Consider the following 22,792-nt stretch of genomic DNA (forward strand, 5'->3'; position numbering starts at 1 on the left):
TCTTAGAATAAAAAAAAGTTATTAAAATTGAACAGATGTTTTACATGTTGAATTGGATTGAAATTTTGTAATTCTTTGTTAACTTTTTTAAGGGATATGATTTTAATTATTATTTTTCCCTAATTCAACTGTTCACTGTAAGCCCTTTCAGTTTATGGATCAGATTCATTCAGTCGACAAAACTGTAGGGGCCAGATTGCTCGTTATCTTAATAATATTCAAGAAAAACATCAGCCACTAATAAAATATGCTATCATCATCATTGTTAACCTAATCATGTATCTTCGGTCTTTAAACCACTGTTGGTCTGTTGCATCAGCTCTTCAAAAAATACAATAATCCAATACAGCAATTATATGGAGCTTGTCAACTCTACTGCAACACAAAATAAAGAGACTGTAATAGCACTTATAGGTTGGGTTGTACTGTGACAGATGTGACCAAACGGGATTAGAATCTGATATCCGATTATATGAATAAGACTAAAAAAAATTCATGTAATTGAAAAATCCCAAGTAACACGTGATATTATCCACTTCTTGTTACATTTCTTGCTTTTCTAGCCATCTAATAAACATATTAGAGACAGTCATTGTAAATATTATCTTCATTCCTCTGGCTTTTGTATATTATTCTCTATCTTTAAAATTAGGTAGCGAGTTCGGATCATGTAAGGATATCGATAGGGTGCAAGTTTTATATAATATTTCATCATACCCATCTCTTGTTGGATAGAGACTAGAGAGTAGAGAAATCAACAGTGATTTAATTCCTTATTTTTCACGTGACAAATAAGGGTTGTGTTTTTTCTCTTTTTATCTTTCTTTCTTTTTTTCGTCCAAACTTTGTCTTTTTACCTTCGAAAAAATGTTAACACTATACCTTTATTATCAAATAAATTTCGAGTTAATCTCATTAAATAGAGAATACACTGAACACATAATTAAACAAAATACATAAATTTCACTTAGTAATAGAACATGTGATCCCTGTAGTGACCTGTTTGTTTTTAAATAACTTGATTAGCGATTCTCTTATATTATTTGCATCGAACCAATTAACATAAAACGTGCTCATGCTCAAGGGGGTTGGCCGTTGTGACTTTAACGTGCAATCTTTGATTAAACGTACGTTCCGAGAATAAAAGATTGATCATACAAGCACTTTCAAGCATTTATGTATTTAAAATGCTTCATTTTCTAATTATGATTAGTGTCATATGATAAAAAATTTATAGCATAACACAAATTTGCAAACTACCTTATAGCAGTCCAACTACCAACTACCAACTACCCACACCGTCCTAACTAGCCCACCAATACAATAATTAGAAGAACAAGAAAAAAAATTAAAAAATTGACAATAAAATGATTTGATGATAAAAGCCGAAAAATGAAAAAGAAAAAAATGGGGGCTATTGTGACTTCACCGGTAGCTTCTGTAAGCTGGGGTATACATACAGCTCTCAGCAAACTTAACCAAGTCTTTGGGTTGAGGAAGGCGAGTGGCCAAACCTGAGAAAAACCAAAACTCAATTATATAACAGCTCTAAGGATATATATAAACTAAAAGGGTAGCAAAGGAAAATAAAATAAAAACTGACCAAGCTCATAAGCCTTAGCAGCAACATTGGCAGCTATGTGTGCTGAAATCTTTCTGATGTTGGTGAATGGAGGGTATATGAGTCCCTTGTCGAAGTTCTCCTGTGTCACTTGTGCAGCCAAAGCTTCCGCTGTTCCATTAAATAATATCACATTAATCATCGTATCAAAAACCATGTCAACAACATTGGCAACCGAATGTACTTGTAAAATGTGTACTACTTAATAAAATTGAGAATTCCAAAGAATTTAAGTAAATTTTAGTAAACAAGAAAAACAGGCTCTCAGAGTCGAAAACGAGTACTCAAATTTAAAAATGAAAATAAAAACGAAAGCTAATTCCCTTCTTAATAAAAACTTTGGGCGTATTTCAATGAATTTTAATATAATTTTTTTTATAATGTCATTCAATTATGGAGTATCACGTCAACAAAACTTCTTGATTTTTACAATAATTAACATAAAATAATATTAACAATATATTCTAATTAGTTGACGGGTGTAAAATTTTTTCGTAAATAATATACCAAAATTAGTCTCTATGTTTATATCAAGATACAGAAAATAAGAGTTTAATTTTGAGGTATTACGGGCGTGAAAATTTTAATACTGTTAACTAGTTAAAAAAATGTTGGGCACTTACAGGCAGCCAGAAGCAGATCGTCGTGCACTCGAATGGTCCCAGACATTATTAAACCAAGACCGAATCCTGGGAATATGTATGCATTATTGGCCTGATCAACAAAGGAACATAACATCCAAATTAGACCTTAATTCACACGTGAAACTTTTCATGTTTACTTAAAATCTAAAGGGTTTATATAGACCTGGCCAGGCACAAACTTTTTCCCTTCATGCTCAACTGGGGCAAATGGGCTCCCACTTGCAAAAATGGCACGTCCCTGATGATGATGATGCACAAAAATAAAAATAGTTAATATAGTTTAACGAAAGCTTAAATTCTAATGCAAAAAAACAAGTTGAGTCTATTTTACCTTGCTCCATGAATAAGCTTCTTCAGCAGTACATTCTGATTGTGATGTTGGGTTGGAAAGAGAAAGAATAATAGGTTTCTGCAAGCATTATCATGTAATAAATTGCTTAGCTTATGTGGACATGAAATTCATGGTAGGTACTAGGTAGATAAATAGATTGAAATAGTACCTCATTAATAGAGGCCATAGCCTCAACCACCTCTTTAGTGAAAGTTCTCCCTTGTCCCGATGTTCCAATCAACACAGTTGGCTTAATTTGCTGTAGAAGATTAAGTCGAAAATGTAAGAAAATTGAAACTTCTGCGTTATGTGGGTGTATGGGTATGCAATGAACAGAAAGATCGATCATACATTAACAGCATCAACAAGATTTTTAACAGGTTCATGTTCATGAGCCCAGGGCTTCTTAAAATGTTGGAGTGAATCTTTACGGGAACTGACAATCAACCCCTGCAAAAGTAGGTATAGAAGATTAATTAGATGGAAGATGGAAATGTATTTCATACATGAAGAGCTAAATTGGATTTTACACAACCTTCGAGTCCACCAACCAAATATTCTTGCGCACTTCCTCCAGTGGAGCATTTGTCTGCATCAATAATGGTAGTTTCTCAATAACTCTAAAATATGTGTGCAATGCTCACATAACATTTCTCTCCACCATCCACAAAAAAAAAAAATGCAACACTCTAAAGTAGCTAGCAACCTGTTTTGATGTTTCAAGTGCTATGAGTTCTGCTATTCCAGTGCCAGCCTGTGCAATCACCAGACAAAACATTTAAGCCATAATTACAAAATTGAAATTGATTTTAAAAAATTAGTTTTAATCAGTTCTAATAGGCATCGTCAAGTAGTTCCACTTTCTTGGTTGAAAAAGTGTATTATTTAATTCTTCTTACACCCCCCTCTTTCCTATGTTTTAAAACTGATTAAACACCTCCTTACTTCCCCAAGATTGATGATGAACTGCACATGATCCCAGAATTACACGGACTCACCTCTCCAGCACCAAGGAATAAGAATCTGTGGTCAGCTAAGTTCCCCCCAACCAATTTCAGAGCTGCAACTAGTCCAGCAAGGACCACAGATGCTGTTCCCTGGAACAAGGTAGATTCAATATCAGAGCTAGTTATATGTAAAGTTATCAAAGAACCCGAATTCATTGTTGAAGACAATAATTTACCTGAATATCGTCATTAAAAACCAGATGCGTCGATCTATATTTTTCAAGTAGATCAAAAGCATTGTGGTTTGCAAAGTCTTCAAACTAAATACAAAACATAACAGATACAGAAAACCAAAAAATTGGAATTAGTGAAGACTGTGCAGTCCAATAAGCAAAGAAATGACGTCTCCTAACACTGCTTAATACCTGAATTAGGACTTTTTCCCCATAATTTTGCTTGATTGCCGTCATAAATTCATGCATAAGTTCAGCATATTCCTGGAATCAAAGAAGTTAGAAGAAAGAAATATTATAGTATATTACAAAATTGGAATGGCAGAAATCAAAAATAATTAATTCCACATGACCAAGCAAAGAAAACAAATCATGAACCTGCCCAGTTGCTCGTCTTTGCTTTAGCCCAATATATAATTCATCATTCAGCAACTTCTCATTGTTTGTACCCACATCAATGGTAATAGGCAGGCACTGAAACAATTTTAAAGATACCATTATGGATGTAATAAGAAATGGAAGTTACATCATGCACAATCAATATTTTTAAAACTAATGAACAAATGCCAGGTACATTTCTTAGTTTACAAGACATCAACTCAACTGGAAACCTACAATACTATTCCAACAGACAGCAGTATATAAAACATGATTTGCTGAGTATCTTTTAATTTACTTCATAAACAATGACATTGTTGTAAGTTGATGATATGCATAATTTAAGGTTTATCAAAATGGACCAAATATACTTACAGCGGAAGGACGAACTCCTCCAAGTGCCGTGTATAAAGAGAGTTTTCCCACTGGTATTCCCATACCCTGAGAACAGAACATAGGTCACCAAAGGAGAGACTACAACATCAGATCTTGCGATTCAATTATAACTGTTATTAATTATATAAACAAGTATAATAGAAATTACCTGACAACCAAGATCCCCAAGACCCAATATCCGTTCTCCATCAGTTACAACTATGACTTGAACGTTCTTCTCAGGCCAATTCCTTAGCACTTCAAGAATCCTCCCCCTTTATGTTTAAGCCCCACCCAGGAGACAGAGGAACAATAAAATTAACACAAACAATAGATAAAATATTCAATTGAAAGTAAACATCTACAGAGATTTCTAGGAGGAGAAAAGAGAAGTAAAAGGAAAACTAACTTTTCTTTCAAACTTATATAAAGACCCTGAGGACGCATAAAGATGCTCCCATATTTTTGGCAAGCCTCACCAACAGTTGGAGTATAGACAACTGGGAGTAATTCTTCAACGTGATCAATAAGAAGTTTGTAAAACAGCCTTTCATTTCTCTCCTGCAATCCAGAAAATAATAAAGCAAAAGCATTGAAATCCAATCCCAAAATTTGCCAATCATACCATGCAAAGAAACTTCCACCAAGATACGATTTTACATTAAAGATGACTTTCAAAGTTATAAAATAAAAGCATGACCAAAACCGAACACTAAGAATTTTGGCATCGTTCAAAAAGCAACTGTACAAGTGTGATTGCACACAATGACAGATGGGGCAACAGAAAAATCTAATGACAACGGATTTTTCTTTTTTACAATGCACATGGACAACCAATAAATAATGTTAAAAACGAAGCAGCAGACCAAGGTCCAAAACTGTATTCTTTAATATATTGTTTTTAGAACATTGTTCACAGGGTCACACCTGAAGATCCATCATTGCCATGTACTTCTGCAGCGGAACTTGATACTGGCGTATGTGCTGGATCATTTTCTTCACCTGCCATTAAAGCAGTAGTTTAATTGATGTTGGATAAGCACATTCACAGTCTAATTGCCTTGAAAATTTATATAGTCAGATAGTTAACCTGAGTTTCTTGAGGAATAACTGACGGGGGAAGAAGACCGCGCAAGTAGTGGGCATCCCTCTCTTTTTCAGTGAAGGCCAGCCCTTTGTTGAAGTGGGGATCTCGCAACAACGTATAACCACTAAAAAGCAAGAAGCAAGTTAAAATTAAGAATTTGCATAATAAATCAATCCTCTCTGGCTATAGTTCTGAAAGTAGCCCATCAAATGCATTATCGTCTATAATTGAAAAGTAGAATTGCACTAAGCCATTCAGAGCATCATATTCAACCAACACAGCAGCAAAATACAAATACAACGGTCCAGAAGATAAAGGTGAAAGGAATGCAAACACGTAAGATGATTAAGGACATGTAATATTTATCCGTCACCAAACCCATTTAAGATCTCCCACAACGCACAATAGAAAAAAAAATTGCGCTTCATCCATAACACCAAAACTCGGTCATTCCAATTTGGAAAATTAACCCAACTCAGGGAGTGGCAGAGACAAGCATCCAATTCGAATCTAAACTCAAGAGTTAAGAAATTGAGCATCAAAGTCAAAAACAGTTGAACTGGTGATAAGATTAGAAGATGAAGAGGCTCACCTAGCAACAGAGACATTCCACGGAGTAACAAACTGATCCTCCGTTGCCCTATCCTCGCCGTACACATCCTGCGGGCCACCGGCGGAGATCGGGTTATCGTCCACGTCAGCCACCGTCGATTCCTTTCTTACTTCTTTCAACGGAGTCTCCATCACAACGCTACCGTTTCTATCACTCGACCTGCTGCTACTTGGGGCCATACACACCACCCTGAAAGGACTTGCACGCTTTCTCTGCGCATCACAGAAGCTGTTGCACCCACCCAACCCTGAGTTGCTCTGCGTAAAAAGTTCACAACAAAGGAAGGAGGAGAAGAGAAAATATCAGCACCCAGATAAACAAATCAGCTAATCTCATCGAAATCAGAAGAAAAATCAAAATTTTCACGGCTGAACAAGTAACCCAGAAACTTGGTCAATTTTTACCGACTCTGGATTCTTGTAGTGATAAGTTGTGAACAGGACAGAACAAGACAAAGCCATCTTTGTTTTCTGATTTAGCAGCAGGAAATGGAAGATGCAGGAGAATATAAAAAGGGGATATGGGAGTGAGTTTGAAAATCCTTTTAGTGCAAATCTGGTTAGATGACGTGAGAAAAAAAGTGGATTCAAAAGATGAGTGAGAAATAAGGTTGAGATTACCAGGAAGGTGCATCTGGTGGAGGAGATCATGATGGCGAAGTGAATGCGAGAAAGAGAGAGTCCTGCGGTCGCTGAATCAGAAGGAGAGAGAAAGAAATTATAAGAAGAGAGAAGGAGAGAGATACAGAGAGAGAGAGAGAGAGAGTCTTCAGGGAAGGTGGCCTTGCTTTTCTCTTGAGTTCTTTTTCTCTGTCTCTCCGTCCCTCCCTCTCCCTCTTTACCTGACCAAACACAACTCACACAAGAGAAGAGAGATCAGAAGCAACGTGAGCAAAATACTTCTCTGCAGCTAACCTTAAAAAGGGTACAAATGCATGAACTCATTCTCTCTTGATATTACCGAACTACCCTGGACTTGTTCAAAAAGTAATTCTCTTGTTTTTAATAAATATATTTCCAACAACACACACCAAAAAATCTGTGGGGCCTTCCCTGTGGCAAACGCTTGCTTTTCTTAAATAATTTACTAAATGTTACAAATTTATATGCTCTGCTTTGTTTTGAGGTTAATCAATGGATTTGATTTTTTTTAACAATTTTAGATACTTCTTTAAATATTATTTTAAGAGGTGAGTATATAAAAATAATTATATTAATAGTAATTATTTAAATATAAAAAAGATTGTGGAAGTGGGGTGGCCTGTGGATGTCATGTCATTATATTGACATGTGGCCAATGAAACAGAGTTAAAAGGTTCTCTACAACTACGATGTTGGAAAGCTCAGTGGAGATCATTGTGAGAGTTGTTTGAGACCGTAAGATCATTTGGATCCTTTGAGATTTACACGAGAGAGTGTCTGTTTTCATAAGACTTGGGTGTAAGATTCAATCACCAATTCTTGCACCTGTCGGTAACTTGTTTGGGTTTAGACGCCCCTCCGTGTAACAACAAATTGATGTCCCGTATTCTATTACATCACAGTCTTGTAGTATATCTCGCGTTTTGTGTATAAGGAATTTTTTTTTACATGTCTTTTATAATTCACATTTCTTACATTTGGTGTATACGACAAGTTAAAGTATAGTAGTGATATCTTATTATTAAAAATATTAATGTTATAGAATATAAAGTAACATGCGTATAAATGTGTATTTAGTGTTATTCTGTTCCAATTTGTCTTTGTACGATGGTTGCTTGAACCATGCCAAGGAAAAATGTCATTTATTTTCACCGTGGGTCGTCTTTAATCATATTTTAATATTTTATGACAAGTTATAATAAAATGAAATATAAACTACATGGAATGGAATGAAATATAATTAGTAGAAACTTTAAATTAGATTATAGATAACAGAATGGATTTTTTTACTGGTGAAAAAATAATGAAAATAAGGAATAAAAAATTATAATTTTGTTATTTTCACATTACCCTTTCATGAAATATGCTAAACTTTGACATCACTCCTAAAATATAATTTGATCAATTTAATTTAATTTTAATATTTTCCTACGTGTCTGAACAGTTCAACTCTTCTTTATTTGTTGAATATTCTATTGTTTCATTCTATTCTATTTCTCATGTTTTTCCCATAAATCCAAAAGGATTTGAGAGAAGTGAAAGCTCCAATTCCAAGCAACCTGAAAGGCTGAGAAACAGAGGCTGGTTTTGTGGTGCATTGGATAGATAGGTGTTGGCCATGACCATGTGGGGATAACAATATGGTGGTTGAGAGTAGGCCACCATATTTAAAGAGTACATACAATGTTAAGGTGCTTTTGCCTATGTCTTCTATTTGCCAAAGTGGTCCATTAAAATCACCACAAGTATAATCTATGGATATGGACAATTTGGTTATACTTTGTTGTAAAATGTGTAGTTTTTATCACAATTCGCCGACAATATTGCCAAATAGAAAACCATCATCCCTGACAATTTAAGAGTTCAAAATATTAGTAACGGGGAGACTATAAACTTTAATTTTTAAGCACTGTAAGCACAATTAAACCTATATCCAACTATAAAAATTGAATGATGTAGTGAAATAATTGAGGTCGAAATTAAATTCCATGACTAGATTAATTTGGGTCTAAAATTTGGTGGCCCCAACTAGGATTTGTGTTAACCACAGAATTTTGGGAAACTTGGTAGAGCATTTAATCGATGGTGGCATAATCTGTTGATATTAATGTCATGTTTCGTTTCAACGTCCAACCAAAACCTCAGGCCATTTAGGCACCACACCCACCCACAAGCGCATCAAGCCATACCAACCCTCTTCCTTTGATTAACAACGCGTTAATGCCAAGGACACCCCAAAAGATTTATATGTTTCACTATAAATAATCGGTATCTTTCTAATTACAAAATTAATATATAGTTTTTAGTAAAAATATGTTGATTAAGCATTGAAAATACTTTTAATTTCTTATTTAGTACCTACATTTTCAGATTTTCCTAAGAAGAGATAGAATGATGTTAACATTAAATTTCAGAATCTTTCTAAACATATAAAATTGTTTTTTTTTATTATAATATCATTTATTATATTTTGAATCTTTGATGTAATAAACACTTGTTTTTTTAATTATTATTATTATTATTTGATCCTTAAAGTTAGTTTTAAAAATTAATATTAACTCTTTTAATAAATGTTTACATTATTATAGTTGACACCACTTCTTAATTAAAATTAAAATTTAATTCAATGAATTGCATGATATAAATTATTAAATACAACTTCAATTTTAATAAAAAAAAAATATTTAAAACTCTTACATCTAAAACACCTAAATTTTATTTGTTTGAAATTGAAAGGGTAACGGGAAAGAGATGGTACTGATATTTGCCAAAGCTCACACGGATTTTATTTGATTAAATAATAATTTTATTACCTATAATATTACATAAATTAGCTATTCAATTAACGATATTCTCTTAATTATAATTAACGCAGAACGGATTTTACCATAAAATTAGTATAATTAATATTTTTATAAACATTTATATTTTACTGTAAGAGTTGTGTTTGCAGAGGAGTATGGTCATCGTCTCTCTTGATTCTTGAAATTAAGAATTTTTTTTTACGTGTCACTTAAAATAAGCTAAAAATATACTCTCCAATATAATTTTTTATTAATAATTAAATTTTATAAAAAATTAAAAAAATATTAATGTATAAATAAAAATAAAATAAAATATAGTCAGTTTTATGATTTTAATAAATTTTAACTAATAATAAAAAATACATTAAAAAGATTAACGCTTTTGAAAATAAATTAGCTTTTGAAAATTGAAAGTGAAGAAGGGTCTAACCAAGTGGTGGTAGCCACTAGCTGTAGTAGTTCGGTAGGTGGGTGAACGGGACAAAAGAATGCATGTGCGTAAACAACTTTTTCCTCATTGCAATTACAAAAGGGTTTAAATGTATTTTTATTGCTTATACAATTTTTTTATCTAGTCCTGTATTTATTTATAAATATTGTAAATATATAATCATAGTTTAAAAAAAATTTATATCGTAAATAAATGAAAATTTGATGATTTTATTAAATATATATCTATGAAAATATATCTGTTTATAATTTTTAATATTTTGGTGGGTGAGGATAATTTGAAAACTGAACATAAAGGGTATTAAAAAATAATTTTTTATCGATGATATCATGTTTAACGATTTTTATAATATATTTTTTAAAAAAGTAGTGTTTTAAATATAATTTTGTGGGCAGGGATAAACCACGTTCTGGTCGCCGCGTCCTGAAAAACGTCAGAATAGTGGGCCATAAGCCTACAACTAAGTGCACACCACACGCTTTTGCCAATTCAATTCCCTCTTTTCGAAGGGCTGTTTCGGAAAATTATTTTAACCACTAAGTCCGTTCACTGTAGTAATTTTGGTTTTTATGACAGACCAATCTTTTTTCTGTAATTCCTTTGATATTTTTTTTGTAAATTTCTAAAGTTTTTTTTATGCTACGGGTATCATTTTCTTAAAAAAATTGTTTCATTTCAATAAATGTATTGTATAAATCATGCAAATTTAACCTCATCAATTTTTTTTAATTTAAATTCTTAAGTTCTTTTAAGGGGCAAAAAGTTAAAAAAAAGGGGAGGGGGAAAAGGTATGAAATAAGTATTATAAATAATACATTATCTTGTGAATAACATGACTGGGCTGATATTGAGCTGGGTATTGTTGTGCTACATGTTGGGCACAACCTTTGCTTGACCCACTAGCCTAACCTAAGTTCTTTAGAATTATGTTGATGAAAATGATCTAGCTCATCCACATCATAAATGATAACTATTATTTGGTGATTTCTACAACCCAATCATTAGCGTGTCACATATTTAGGGTGCAAGAGTTTTTTAAGTACTAATCCTAAGAAATGTTCTACACTTTCCATGGTTGCAATGCTACAAAAAGTATTTTTCATGTTCTATAAAATCACTGAAAATCTGATACCTCCCGTTCTACATCCCTATATTTTTAGCGCACATCACTTTGTATGTACATGTAACTTTACTTGTCACGAACTGGTTCTTAAATCGCTCAACTACCTTTTGTTGAAAAATGATTTTCTTTTCAATGTTTGTAGCAAATATTACATGGTAAAGGCAGCGAAATGTCTAATGTTATTGTCCACTAAAAAACAATCACTCCCAAAATTGGTGTTATACTTACTGTTGGCACATTTATATTCTCCTCAATCTCAGAGTTTCACCGTATTATGTCACCAAAAATTGGTTTTCTACTTCTTGTCTTATTTTCTTTATTGAGAGTCTTTTGAGTAAAAAAATTACAGTGCCATACTTTTTTTTTTCGTTTTTGAATGTACTGCCTAATTATAATAAATGTTCATAGAAGGTAAGGTAGTTTCACTAACTTTTCATAATCTCAAGGTCAAGAAAATTTGGATAAAAATATTCTTACTACTTCTACATACGCATGTAACATGGTGGGGAATACTAATAATTTTTGGAAAGGCAATAATTATTTAACAAAAAGGGAAAACGCATGTGTAAAAGAAAACAAACCATGATAAAAGATAATTGTAATGCTTATTAGTCACATTCAAAGGGTTAATAAGAATGAAAAGGATTAAATTACTTTTAAAATAGCAAAAAATATAATGATAGCAATGGTAACGAGATAATTGTTGCAAAATTGACTACATAAATCAACATGATTTATATATACTAAATGACCCTCAAGACTTGCTAACAAAACTATCATGGTGGTTTATAATCAAATATAAATTTTTCTATCCTTAGATATACAGATACATAAGGTGCATTCACTAGAAAAACTTGTAAGAATAGAACTCCATATTTCACTAATTTACCCTTTTCTTCATTTTTATCTTGTTTGGAAGTTGAGTACTTTGATGCAGAAGGCAAATACAAAAGCAAAGAAGACAGTGAAACCAACCAAAACAGCAGCAACTGGCCCCATAAAGTCTGGTTTAAACCCGTAATGATCTTCGATATATTGCTTAATAGGAATAGTTTGATTATCCAAGCCAGGCACACTAATGCGGACCGTAACATCTCTATACTGTGAGACAATTAATCCATAAACTGTCCATGCTACAGGACAAATCCAGTAATACCAAACCCACCATTTAGGAATTTTCTGAAATGAAAAATTTGGTAAAGCAATTATATTAGTTAGAATGACAAGTAGTTCTTGTACTAATGCAAAATAACCAAACTAGAATGCTACTTACTGGTCTTGGAATAAAGAAACCAGAGAAAAGATTAAAGAGTCCATAAAATGCTGCCCCTAAGATTGATGCCACTTGGTGGTTTGGTGTAATAGAAACGGTCATCATCCCATAATATGTGAAATACAAGAAGGAGAAAAAACTGATAAAGAAGAACCAGAAGAATTTGGCAACTTTCCATTCGAAGCTCACCATAGCATACACTATGAATGCGAAATATATAGTTTCAGAAAACACATATGGGATTTCAACAACAACCTACAAAAGAAACAACAGTGTCAACACAATAAGCAATATACGTTGAAATTAACAAAGCACCATAATTTATTTTATAAAATAAATTATATCCTTTAACCTGTGCAAGGGCATAAGGTAAAGCAGAATACATTCCAGCAGCCCTTTCACGATAGAATACTGTTCTCTCAATGGCTACGACTGGTTGAACAGTTTGGCAATTGTTAACACCAACAAAAAACACAGAACCATACAGTGCTCCAATAATAGTATTTAGATCACTTGAGTTTTCCCTGTAAAAATATGATAAGAAAAGCATTAGCTAAAATGTGAAGCTAAATGTTTAGAGAATGATATTATATATCTATTCACCAAAAGAATTAGTTGCAAACCTTTTCTTGCCAACCCTCCAAAATATTGTCCCTACCATGAGAGCTGCAGCCAAGGTGAAGAAACATCTAACAAGGTTATAATCTGGACTCCTCCAATAAGTCAACCATTGCTTCCACAGACAAGATTTGAATTGTTCCCAAGTGGATTGAGAGTACTGAGTGGGGAAATACAAGTCTTTTGCTCCTGCAGGAGGTGTGCTTAACTCTCTTATAAGAGCTTTATTTCTCCTGCACGTAATATTGTATGTTAACTCAACCCAATAAAATAAGTACAAAATCACTTAACATTGGTATCATAGTTGTTTGTAGACATACTGGTACAAAGAAGATGATTTGTAGTATTCAGCAAAGTCCATTCCAAGCCGAACTTCAGCCGCTATGGAGCTCACCTCTAACATCCATGTTGCTGGGTTGTACTTATCCTTAATTTTTGAGACCCCTGGGATTGCCTGCGATCAAAGGGTTATGGAATCAGATGTAGAACTTGAACCCTTGTTACATTATTTGATCAAAAGAATATAATCAATTTGTTATGATACCTCAAAATATTCTATAATCTTGTGAGAATTCCTTCCTAATGGTCCTGAGTATATCACTTGTCCTCCTCTCTTCATCAACAGTAACTGGTGCACAAAGAAATATTTATCTACCAAAAAGCCATAGATATAAAGAGAAGCACATGACATGCAAATTACAAGTTCATCGGTACCTCATCAAAAGCTTCGAAGATATCAATACTAGGCTGGTGAATTGTGCAAACAACTGTTCTTCCAGTGTCAACAGTGTTTCTTACGGTCCTCATAACAATTGCTGCTGCTCTAGCATCGAGACCTGAAGTGGGTTCGTCCATAAAAATGATTGAAGGATTAGCAACAAGCTCAACAGCAATTGTTAGCCTTTTTCTCTGTTCAGTTGACAACCCTGTAACACCCGGAAGACCAACTATAGCATCTCTAAGATTATTCAACTCAACCAACTCCATTACTTCATCCACAAATTTCTGCACAGATTAAAAAATTGGAAATAAAAATTTTACTCTTTCATGTAACTTTTTAGGGACAAAATGAAAAGAAGGATATAAATTATATAATACTTAGAACTTACCATTTTTTCTTCACTATTGACTTCTCTTGGTAACCGAAGGAAAGCTGAATATATTAAAGATTCTCTAACAGTAACTTGTGGTGAATGAATATCAGTTTGCTCACAATAGCCAGAAATTCTTGCAAAGGTTTCTTGATTCTTAGGGTATCCAGAAATTCTAATATCTCCTTCAATGTACCCGCCAGTTTTTCTTCCTGCTAAAACATCCATCAAAGTTGTCTTTCCAGCTCCACTAACTCCCATTAGAGCAGTTAGAACTCCAGGCCTAAAGGCACTAGTTACTTCCCTAAGTAATTGTAGTCTATCTTCTGTTACTCCTTGCTCCTTCATTTCCTATCAATGTTAAAATTGCATTCATAAGTACCATTGATTTTGAACGGTACAAAGTTATAATGAAAAAGGTGATAGGGCTCTTACTGCAGGCATGTCCACATAGTAATTAACACTGTCAAAAGACATTGCAAGTGGTTGAAAAGGTAGAACCATTCCTCTCTTGGGTGCAACTCTAGTTGATGACTCAAGCGCTGGATTAGGACTTCTTATTCCGCTAGGATTACCTTGACTGCTCATTCGTTGCATTGCCACTTCTCCTAAAACGATTCATGCAAAAGAAAAGTTTAATTAGAAGCACTCCCTATTACATCAATAAAAATACACTTTAATCTAAATTATTCGAAGTTGAAAATGTCTAGTCTCGCATTTACTTGTGTTGTTTCCATCAGCAAAAGATGATTCAAAGGCCAACTCTCTATTGGGATCTGGCCTTACAAGTCTGGGTTCTTCCTTTGAGTGTCCTCCAATATCATCCATTTCATTTGCTTCTTCTTCAGATATAATTGCTTGTTTTTTTGCAATAGCTAGTAAATTAAATAATAAAAGATAAAATAAAAGCATTGTTAACATTTAACAACCAGTGAAATAAGTAATTCACTGCAAAGTTTGATAAGAATGTGAGCTCTTACGATTAAGGTACATAAGCGCAAAGGTGAAAAGAACATTGAACAAAATAGTGAAACCCAAAAGAACACCTGCACCAATCCAGTACCATCGTTTTTCCCTAAAAACATCGAAGTTATGCAACGTAGCCAAACCCAATGTGGTTGTACCATCCGAGGACTACAAGTACAAAAAAGTTCAAGTCAAACAGGTTTATTGTTAAGCCATTGAATCTCATTTTTATTTGCTATTGAAAGCTTGTGTCACTTACCGGTTTGCTCCACCTTGGAGCAAACAGTTCATTCACAGCAAAAGCATTGAATGCGTATGATAATGGCGAAACCCAGTAACCCCATATCCACCAATGTGGAATGTCATCTGTTAATGTTAAGATTTAAGCTTCGAGGTGAGCACATTTTTTAACAAATTACATAATAGATTATTTTGGTCATGATTCACTCACTTTTATGAAGGATGAAACCTCCAAGTAAAAACACAAGAAGAAGCATAAGGGCTCCACCCGTGTTAGCAATGATCATTGTCCTACAAACTCCAGATATAACCCTAAACATACCAGCTGCCATTTGTTGGACAAGAAATACTAGCAACAAGTGTTTGAAGAACCTGAAAGTTGGATAAGCCCACAAAATGCTCAATTAATGTTATAAACACATAATTTACTATTATGATCATGGAACCTTGATCTTCAATATCAATGATATAATAATAGTTTGCTCAATTTTATAAAGAAAAATGGAACATAAAAAGGGGTTGAGATAAAAATGAGAAAAAAATAGAGTGAAGGACTCAGTTTAGTTCTTTAAATTATAGGCATCGTTTATTTTAGTTTTTAACGTTACAAAACAAATTTATTTTAATCCTTTTTGTACAAAATGACAATAAAAAATAAACTAAAAAAAGATTAAAAGGAATATTTTTTTAAAAAAAGATTGAAGACTTAGGTGAGATTTTTGTAAAGTCAACGACCAAAGTGATACTTATAATTTGAAAAACCAAAATTTCTATATATTTACTTAGAAAAATAATGTCATTGAGCTTACCTACTAGCTTCAGGTGCTAATCCTACTGTGTAGTACGTAATAAGCACCCAAACAATAGCCTCAAATATAGAGAAAGGAATCCGAAGTAAAAAATTTGAAAGGGTGTAAGTCCAAGGAGGATGGAAAAGGTGGTCTCTATGCTTGTAGAATACGGGAAGCCTTGCAATTGTGAGGGGTAGCTCAGAAAAACCATTGAATGTGTTCATAATCATGCTAAATAATATTGCACCTATGTAAAGAGCTGCATCATCCTCATTCCTTCGATGCATTTTGGTCCTAAAGAACACAGTTGCGGTTATGACAGCAATAATGCATATTTGAACTGTCTTGAATATATAGACAAAAGAGTTTCTCTTGATTAGCAACCATTCCTTGTCCCAACATGCTTTAAGAAGTCCCGTTGTGGGTACTGTGTATTTCTTGAAAACAAGAGCTGCTCTATGTCCTGTTGATTTGTCAAATGCCACAGAAAGCTCTTGCTCAAGCTGCGATCCAACATGAAAGTGCTTGAACCTGTTTGCAAATTCGCTCACTGTAACATAACGATATGGTAGGTTTCTATTTGCCCAATATTGTTCTTGATCTTTCCTTGAAGTAACCTGTACAAAATTAACAACTTTATCCTTTTTGGCATTTTGAAAATTAAAAAAAAAACTTTTAATGAGATATTTTTATTTGTTAATTTTTGACCGAAGTATTATTTTTTATTGAATAAATATAGAAAACAGGAAGTTTGATCTTAGTTTAAGGTGTGAGGAAGAGTAATGTGTAAGGGGTGATGTTATATGACGATACCTCTTGCAAGAAATCCGCAGTTCCTTTTCTGTCAGGGCATCTAAATCCACAGGATTCAAAGAACTCAAGGATGTGCTCACGTGGGCCCTGATAAACTATTTGCCCCTCAGATATTAAGATTATATCATCAAAAAGATCAAACGTCTCTGGAGCAGGTTGGAGTAGGGACATGAATATGGTTGCTTCAGTGAGGTGCACAATTTGTTGGAAGCATTTTACTATTTGATACGTTGTAGAACTATCAAGGCCCGTTGATATCTCATCCATGAACAGTGTTTTCGTGGGCCCAACAATCATTTCCCCTACACCATATCAAAACCCATGTCATTCATTGTAACTTGTAAGGGAAAAAACAATTCATTGCATGCACTAATGACAAAATAAAATTGTACTAATACTATGTGGGTGGGTTACACTTGAACCTTGGCTGCTGATATCGGATCCTTCCAATATTTTGTTTATATGTGTGCTTATTAATTTATCAGAAAGGATAGAGACATTTTATGAATGAAGATGTCAGATAATTATAAGTATATTGGACATTAGCTAAGTTTAGGAGATGAAAATCATGTATGTAATAAGCAAGGTATTGGAAATTATAAAATTCGGTACACATAGGGTGAAGAAAGGACCAAGTCCAAATAAAAACATTTAGTCGACATAGTATATGTGGCCACATCTTAACCTTATGGAATATTTGAGTGGATATGCAAGTTTCTGTCACCTTCAAATGAGATGATTAAACGAAGCCTATTCAAATATAAAGTTGAAGTTTGGACTTGAAAAATAGTAGGGAAGAAAACGAAGGCATCAATAATTGGGAATAAATTTTTTTAGGAAACAAGGGTTATTTGTTTGTTTTACTTCGAGAATTACTTACAAATTGTGGTTAAATTAATTTAAATATGTATTTCAATTATATTTAATAATTTAAAATTAATTTTATAAAATCAAGTATATTCAATTTTAAAATAAATGAAAATATAGTATGTTATTATTACCTGTTGTTACACGCTTCTTTTGGCCACCAGATACACCTCTCTGCATGTCATCGCCCACAATAGTATCTTTGCAAATATCAAGTCCCAATATCTGTTTCATACAGCAAACACCAAAAAAGTCAAATTTTTATGACATAATCAAACCATTAGTCCGGCAATTAACAATAATAACTATGTTGTCTACCACTCACATCAGTATGTATTCGAATTAATTTATTTCACATTGAAAATATTTTATGGTAAAAAAATTTTAAAAATTAAAAAATAATCAAATTCAAACTTGCTCTTGAAGGGTAGTAAATAGATGATCCAAATAGAACAAGAAGTTCACCCACTGGACCCACTTTAGCCTCTATGATTGGGTGAGTATAAGTTTTTGGCAAGGAAATGTTTGAGAAGATTGCAAAGTCATGAGATCATGATTTGGACTTTTGAGGGTGGGGATAATGTTAGAATCTAAAATGAGTGGTGAAATGTGATCCTTCAAAGTTCAACCACGTGTGTCCTTTTTTTCTTCTCTCTCTAACCTTAAACAGAATTGTTGAGAAACATAGTTACTTACTTTTAGAGTGTAGTCAGTAATGAGACTGCTTTCTGTTCCTTCCATTGCAGTAGCCTAAAAATGATGAAACTGGTGATTACTATTCCATGAATTAACAAAGTTGAGAAAATTATTCATTGTTTAGTCTTTGAGACATTAATACCTTCATGAAGAGGTCAAGTTCTGCCTCTGGAAATATGCCAGCTTCCTTTTCCCTTCGAGCAAGCTCGGCCAATAGGTCTACAATCACATTTTAAATTTTTATTAATATATTCATATTTTATAATTAATGTCTAAATGAGCAAGCGATGCATGATAAATACAAAAGAGATATATAAAATGTATGAAAGGAGTGAATAAAGAAAGCTATTTTTGTCATGCAAGTTTTCCTATTTATAAATACTCCTATTAGAAAATTAGTTAAGGTAAATGAAAGACACAAAGAATTATGAGTAACGTTGTAATTTTTTATTTTTTTTTGTGCAAATTTATCCAGAAAAGTTTTAGCATTGTAATGGAAGAGGATTTGCAATTCTTTTGTCTCAGTTTGTATTGTAAATGTGTATGTTGATGTTATTTGGCATAGTCCCATCAAAATTTGACAGGTAAGTGTTGATTAAATTACCATATCGTGTGCCAACTCCTTGGCATCTAGCTGAGAAATCCAAGGTTTCTTTTACAGTCATTTCTCCCAGATGTACATCATTTTGGCTGATGTAGGCTGAAGTCTTTCTAGGGACAAACTCATTAAACTTGTACCCGTTGTAAGTTATTTCTCCATTAACCTGTAACATTCAAATTTTCAAACCACTTAATAACTCTTCTGCATCACCACACTTAGTCAATTCCACGTGATGGAGTTTCATTTTTTCTGATTACAAATAAAGTCAAGAAAATAAAAGGGCTAGAGTCTACCCTCAAGTCACTATCCAATTTTCCAGCCAATGCCAACAAAAGGGTCGTTTTCCCAGAAGAAGGGGGTCCTAGCAAAAGGGCCATCCTGCACAGAACAATATGAATGAATGGTTATACTTACAGCGACCCAAATCATAATAATGAACAAATAAACCTATATAAATAGGTGAACTAGCCTTCAAATGTTTTTTTTACTAAGGTAGTTCCAACAAAATGATGATAAAAATTTTGTGGTACCTTGAAGGCTTAATAATGCCAGAGACATTTTTAAGAATTGTGAGATTTCTTCTCTTGGCAGTAGTGATCCCACACAAGCTAAGGCCTGATTCAACAATGTTCAATGCAACGTTTGGTAGGGTGGGCAGAGCTCTGCTGCCAACGTGGGAATCAGCCTCAACAGTCAAATTTTGAAACCTCACTTCCACTGTTGGGAGTCGGATACCAACCCTGCAATCGGAAGAATTGAAAAACACAAGGATAATATTTGTTACATACAAATGTGGGGTGTGGCAACAATATGTTGGAGAAGAGTGTATCTATAAGCATGTTCGATATGGTATCACTAAATAGCTTTGACTTGTCTTCTGAATAGTTATTTGCATAAGCTTCTCCCACCATTTTCATTAAAGCATCGTCTTGATTTACAAAGTTATATATATATATATATATATATATATATATATATATATATATATATATATATATATATATTTAAAATTTTTAAGATATTTGATTGAGTAGACTATATACACCAAGCGGTAAAGACAGAGTTGAAAGTTGAAGGAAGAAATGATAACTAGCCCAATCATTTCTAAGACTCTAAAAGAAACAAATGATTGTGATCAAAACAATTTTAAAAGCATGAAAGAAGAACCCAGCAATTTTCAGTCCCATGATAAGTTCCTTATTAATTCCTTTGATGGTTATTGTACATTTGGACGAGTGTGTGGTTCAGGGTGCTCAACTACTGATCCAAATCTCCTTAATTTTCAACCCTGACGCTGAATTAGTTTTTCTCTTATTTGTTCGTTTTGAAGAAATGACGAAGACACGCAACTCAATTAAAAATCAATAGCCACGTTACGTGATCACTTAAATAAAAACATTTATTGCAACTTGGTTTGCAGGCCAAAAAAGTCAAAGAAGTTTTTCTAATAACCTTCATTTTTGTTCTTTTTGGACATGTAAAAGAAACCAAAACTAAATTACATTTAAAAGAAAATATCCATTTAGTCATGACTGTGCAAGCCATAAAGAGTGTTCCTTAAATTTAAAACTTCAGCTATATATACTTTTAATTATACAAGGAAACTGTGAAATTTTAATTATTTTTAAGTAAAAAGATGTGTAAAATAAAATATTTTATAAATACAGTTAATTTTATTTTATTTTTTCATTTTATATATTTTCTACCTTCACTTAAGGCCTGTTTGTTTATTTTCAAGTTTAGACCAATATCAATGCAAATATCTCCACTGAAAATCAAATTTTGTCAAAGGAGAAAAAAATCAATAATAACAGAAATACAAATAAACGCTTAAATGCATATTTAAAAATATAAAATATAGTAAAATCACGTTACAATGTGTTTCAACGTGAAAACTATAACTTGTATTTAGAAAAATATTAAAAAAACTTCTAAACGTGTGTATTCAATTCAGAAGTAATTAATAACGTTAAAAATATAAATTCATATGTATTCTGATGAAAAACCAGATACGCTATTATCCACATCCAAACTTAATGATCATGCCATGCTTGTGAGCTTTGTTAGATAAGATGCAGAAGGCGATATATAATAGAGAGAAGGAACTCACTTTTCAATTCGGTTTCTGAACTTTCGCAAGTACTTTTCATTGTCTTCTTCAGCAACCTTGAAGACTTTGTCAATGAACTGTTGCCTTTCATTCATGTCTAACTTTCGAACATCGACTTCCTTGTGTTGTAAAGGGGTAGGAAGATCACCCTCAGCATAAGTTTGAAGGATACTTGTTCTTAGCCTATCATAAGTGGGCAATTTCTCTATGGCAGCCCACTTGAGAGCCTCTTCATCTTCATCAACATTTGAAGTCCTTCTTGAATACCTCCCACTCGCAAACACTCCCTCCATTCCCCAACTTGACCTGCTTAAGCTTCTACTGATGCTTCTTGTTAAGTTCCCACTATCCATTTTCCCTCCTTCTGCAGTCAAAGATCAGAAAAACACAAAGGATATTACTCAGACTAAACGTAAAAGCTCCATGTTTCTAATAGCTTGGAAGAAACTAAAACACAGTGGATGATTTCTTCGCGCTTAAAACTAAGCGTGTGTTTGAAAATAGTTGGAAGTACTATAAATATAAATTCAACGTAAAAGTAATAACTTGTAGCGTTGAAATAAATCGTGAATCCACTGTCTTGTAAGCATGAATGTAAACATGCTATACATATGCAAACAAAAGATATTCAAATTATCCAAACATGAAAGATCAGGAAGGTGCTGAGTGCAAATCCTTACTTGAATGTGTTGGATTATACTCAATAAAGGGGCGGTTGGTTGTTTGGGCTTGAAACTGGAAAAGGTATCACTGGCCTTTTGACTTTTTTAGTGCATATGTTACTATTCTCTGCAAAACTTTCTCTCTTCTTTTCTTTCTCCCTATCCTGTTTTCCACTCATGAGAGAAGGTTTGCAACCAATAGATAGACCACTGAATTGAACCGAATTTCCGAAAGTGCTGTATTTATATAGTATAAGATAATGTATTATGTATTTTTAAAAGATAATATTGTGTGAGATTGACAGAGAGGGAGAGAGAGGTCCTGAAGAAAAAGATTGGTGTGGTGGCTGAATTGTCGTTAGTCTTAATCCTTTATTCAAATGAGACACTCGATGACTAACTAATTTAATAATATTATTCTCTTCAGGGTGTCACCGTCTCAAATTCAAGGAACAGAGTTCATTCAAACATGAACATTGAACAAAGGACAACATCACATCACCTCTTTCTCTCCGATTTTTATGGAACGAGAGCCCTATTGTGGAAAAATATAATCCTTCTAAATTTTTCTCATCTGAATTCAATTCAGCACATTTTTCATTTAAGCTAAACAAGAAGAAAATTTTGAAAAATAAAAGCAAACAACATTTTTTAGTATTAGTGTATTGTTACAGTTGCAGTGAAAAATTAAAGCGGAATAAAATTTTGGCTAGTAATTTGGCCAAGTAGAATATGAATGAAATGGATTAATTTCCGTATTCAGATAAATTTTCGAGTTGAAATAACAGAAATTATATAAAAAATTTGAAATAGTAG

At 33.2% G+C, this 22,792-nt stretch overlaps 2 protein-coding genes across 4 annotated transcripts; both read right to left on the bottom strand.

Annotated features, from left to right (window-relative positions):
- Nucleotides 1-1,184: 1,184 nt before the first annotated feature.
- On the bottom strand, nt 1,185-7,305 carry LOC113856130 (NADP-dependent malic enzyme-like). Of its 3 annotated transcripts, none has more exons than XM_027487813.1 (21): nt 7,144-7,305; nt 6,850-6,920; nt 6,209-6,486; nt 5,620-5,740; nt 5,457-5,531; nt 4,939-5,090; nt 4,699-4,804; nt 4,530-4,595; nt 4,155-4,250; nt 3,969-4,040; nt 3,780-3,863; nt 3,595-3,693; nt 3,303-3,350; nt 3,132-3,185; nt 2,948-3,046; nt 2,766-2,855; nt 2,597-2,674; nt 2,429-2,503; nt 2,245-2,335; nt 1,604-1,732; nt 1,185-1,514 (listed from the first exon to the last, which is right to left on the bottom strand). In XM_027487813.1, exons 2-21 carry the CDS (start codon nt 6,877-6,879, stop codon nt 1,426-1,428), a joined length of 1,932 nt encoding a protein of 643 aa, XP_027343614.1. In that variant the 5' UTR covers nt 6,880-6,920; nt 7,144-7,305; the 3' UTR covers nt 1,185-1,425. The 3 variants fall into 3 exon arrangements, with proteins under 3 accessions (XP_027343614.1, XP_027343613.1, XP_027343612.1); XM_027487812.1 differs by lacking the exon at nt 7,144-7,305 and adding an exon at nt 7,017-7,116; XM_027487811.1 differs by having other exon boundaries at nt 6,850-7,200.
- Nucleotides 7,306-11,622: 4,317 nt separating this feature from the next.
- On the bottom strand, nt 11,623-22,195 carry LOC113856484 (ABC transporter G family member 35). The gene is made up of 23 exons (XM_027488315.1): nt 21,995-22,195; nt 21,315-21,678; nt 19,735-19,944; nt 19,498-19,582; nt 19,208-19,367; nt 18,746-18,822; nt 18,604-18,657; nt 18,042-18,132; nt 17,041-17,342; nt 16,246-16,844; nt 15,648-15,808; nt 15,456-15,562; nt 15,211-15,364; nt 14,953-15,105; nt 14,666-14,838; nt 14,249-14,581; nt 13,854-14,144; nt 13,684-13,767; nt 13,460-13,593; nt 13,145-13,372; nt 12,874-13,045; nt 12,522-12,776; nt 11,623-12,427 (listed from the first exon to the last, which is right to left on the bottom strand). Exons 2-23 carry the CDS (start codon nt 21,665-21,667, stop codon nt 12,152-12,154), a joined length of 4,452 nt encoding a protein of 1,483 aa, XP_027344116.1. The 5' UTR covers nt 21,668-21,678; nt 21,995-22,195; the 3' UTR covers nt 11,623-12,151.
- Between the last annotated feature and the right edge of the window lie 597 nt (nt 22,196-22,792).

Source organism: Abrus precatorius, unplaced genomic scaffold, assembly GCF_003935025.1.
Source record: "Abrus precatorius isolate BTA unplaced genomic scaffold, Abrus_2018 Scaffold11, whole genome shotgun sequence".
In the NCBI taxonomy this organism is placed as follows: domain Eukaryota; kingdom Viridiplantae; phylum Streptophyta; class Magnoliopsida; order Fabales; family Fabaceae; genus Abrus; species Abrus precatorius.

What these genes read in the sequence shown, in the direction of transcription:
- LOC113856130 (XM_027487813.1), bottom strand. Translation starts at nt 6,879, where the DNA reads ATGATCTCCTCCACCAGATGCACCTTCCTG. An exon ending in AAAGACGAGCAACTGGGCAG is followed by an intron (nt 4,041 to 4,154) that starts GTTCATGATTTG and finishes CTTTGATTCCAG; the next exon opens with GAATATGCTGAACTTATGCA. An exon ending in GGGAAAAAGTCCTAATTCAG is followed by an intron (nt 3,864 to 3,968) that starts GTATTAAGCAGT and finishes TTTTGTATTTAG; the next exon opens with TTTGAAGACTTTGCAAACCA.
- LOC113856484 (XM_027488315.1), bottom strand. Translation starts at nt 21,667, where the DNA reads ATGGATAGTGGGAACTTAACAAGAAGCATCAGTAGAAGCTTAAGCAGG. An exon ending in AATTGGATAGTGACTTGAGG is followed by an intron (nt 19,368 to 19,497) that starts GTAGACTCTAGC and finishes TGAATGTTACAG; the next exon opens with GTTAATGGAGAAATAACTTA. An exon ending in TCAATAGTGAAGAAAAAATG is followed by an intron (nt 14,145 to 14,248) that starts GTAAGTTCTAAG and finishes TAATCTGTGCAG; the next exon opens with AAATTTGTGGATGAAGTAAT.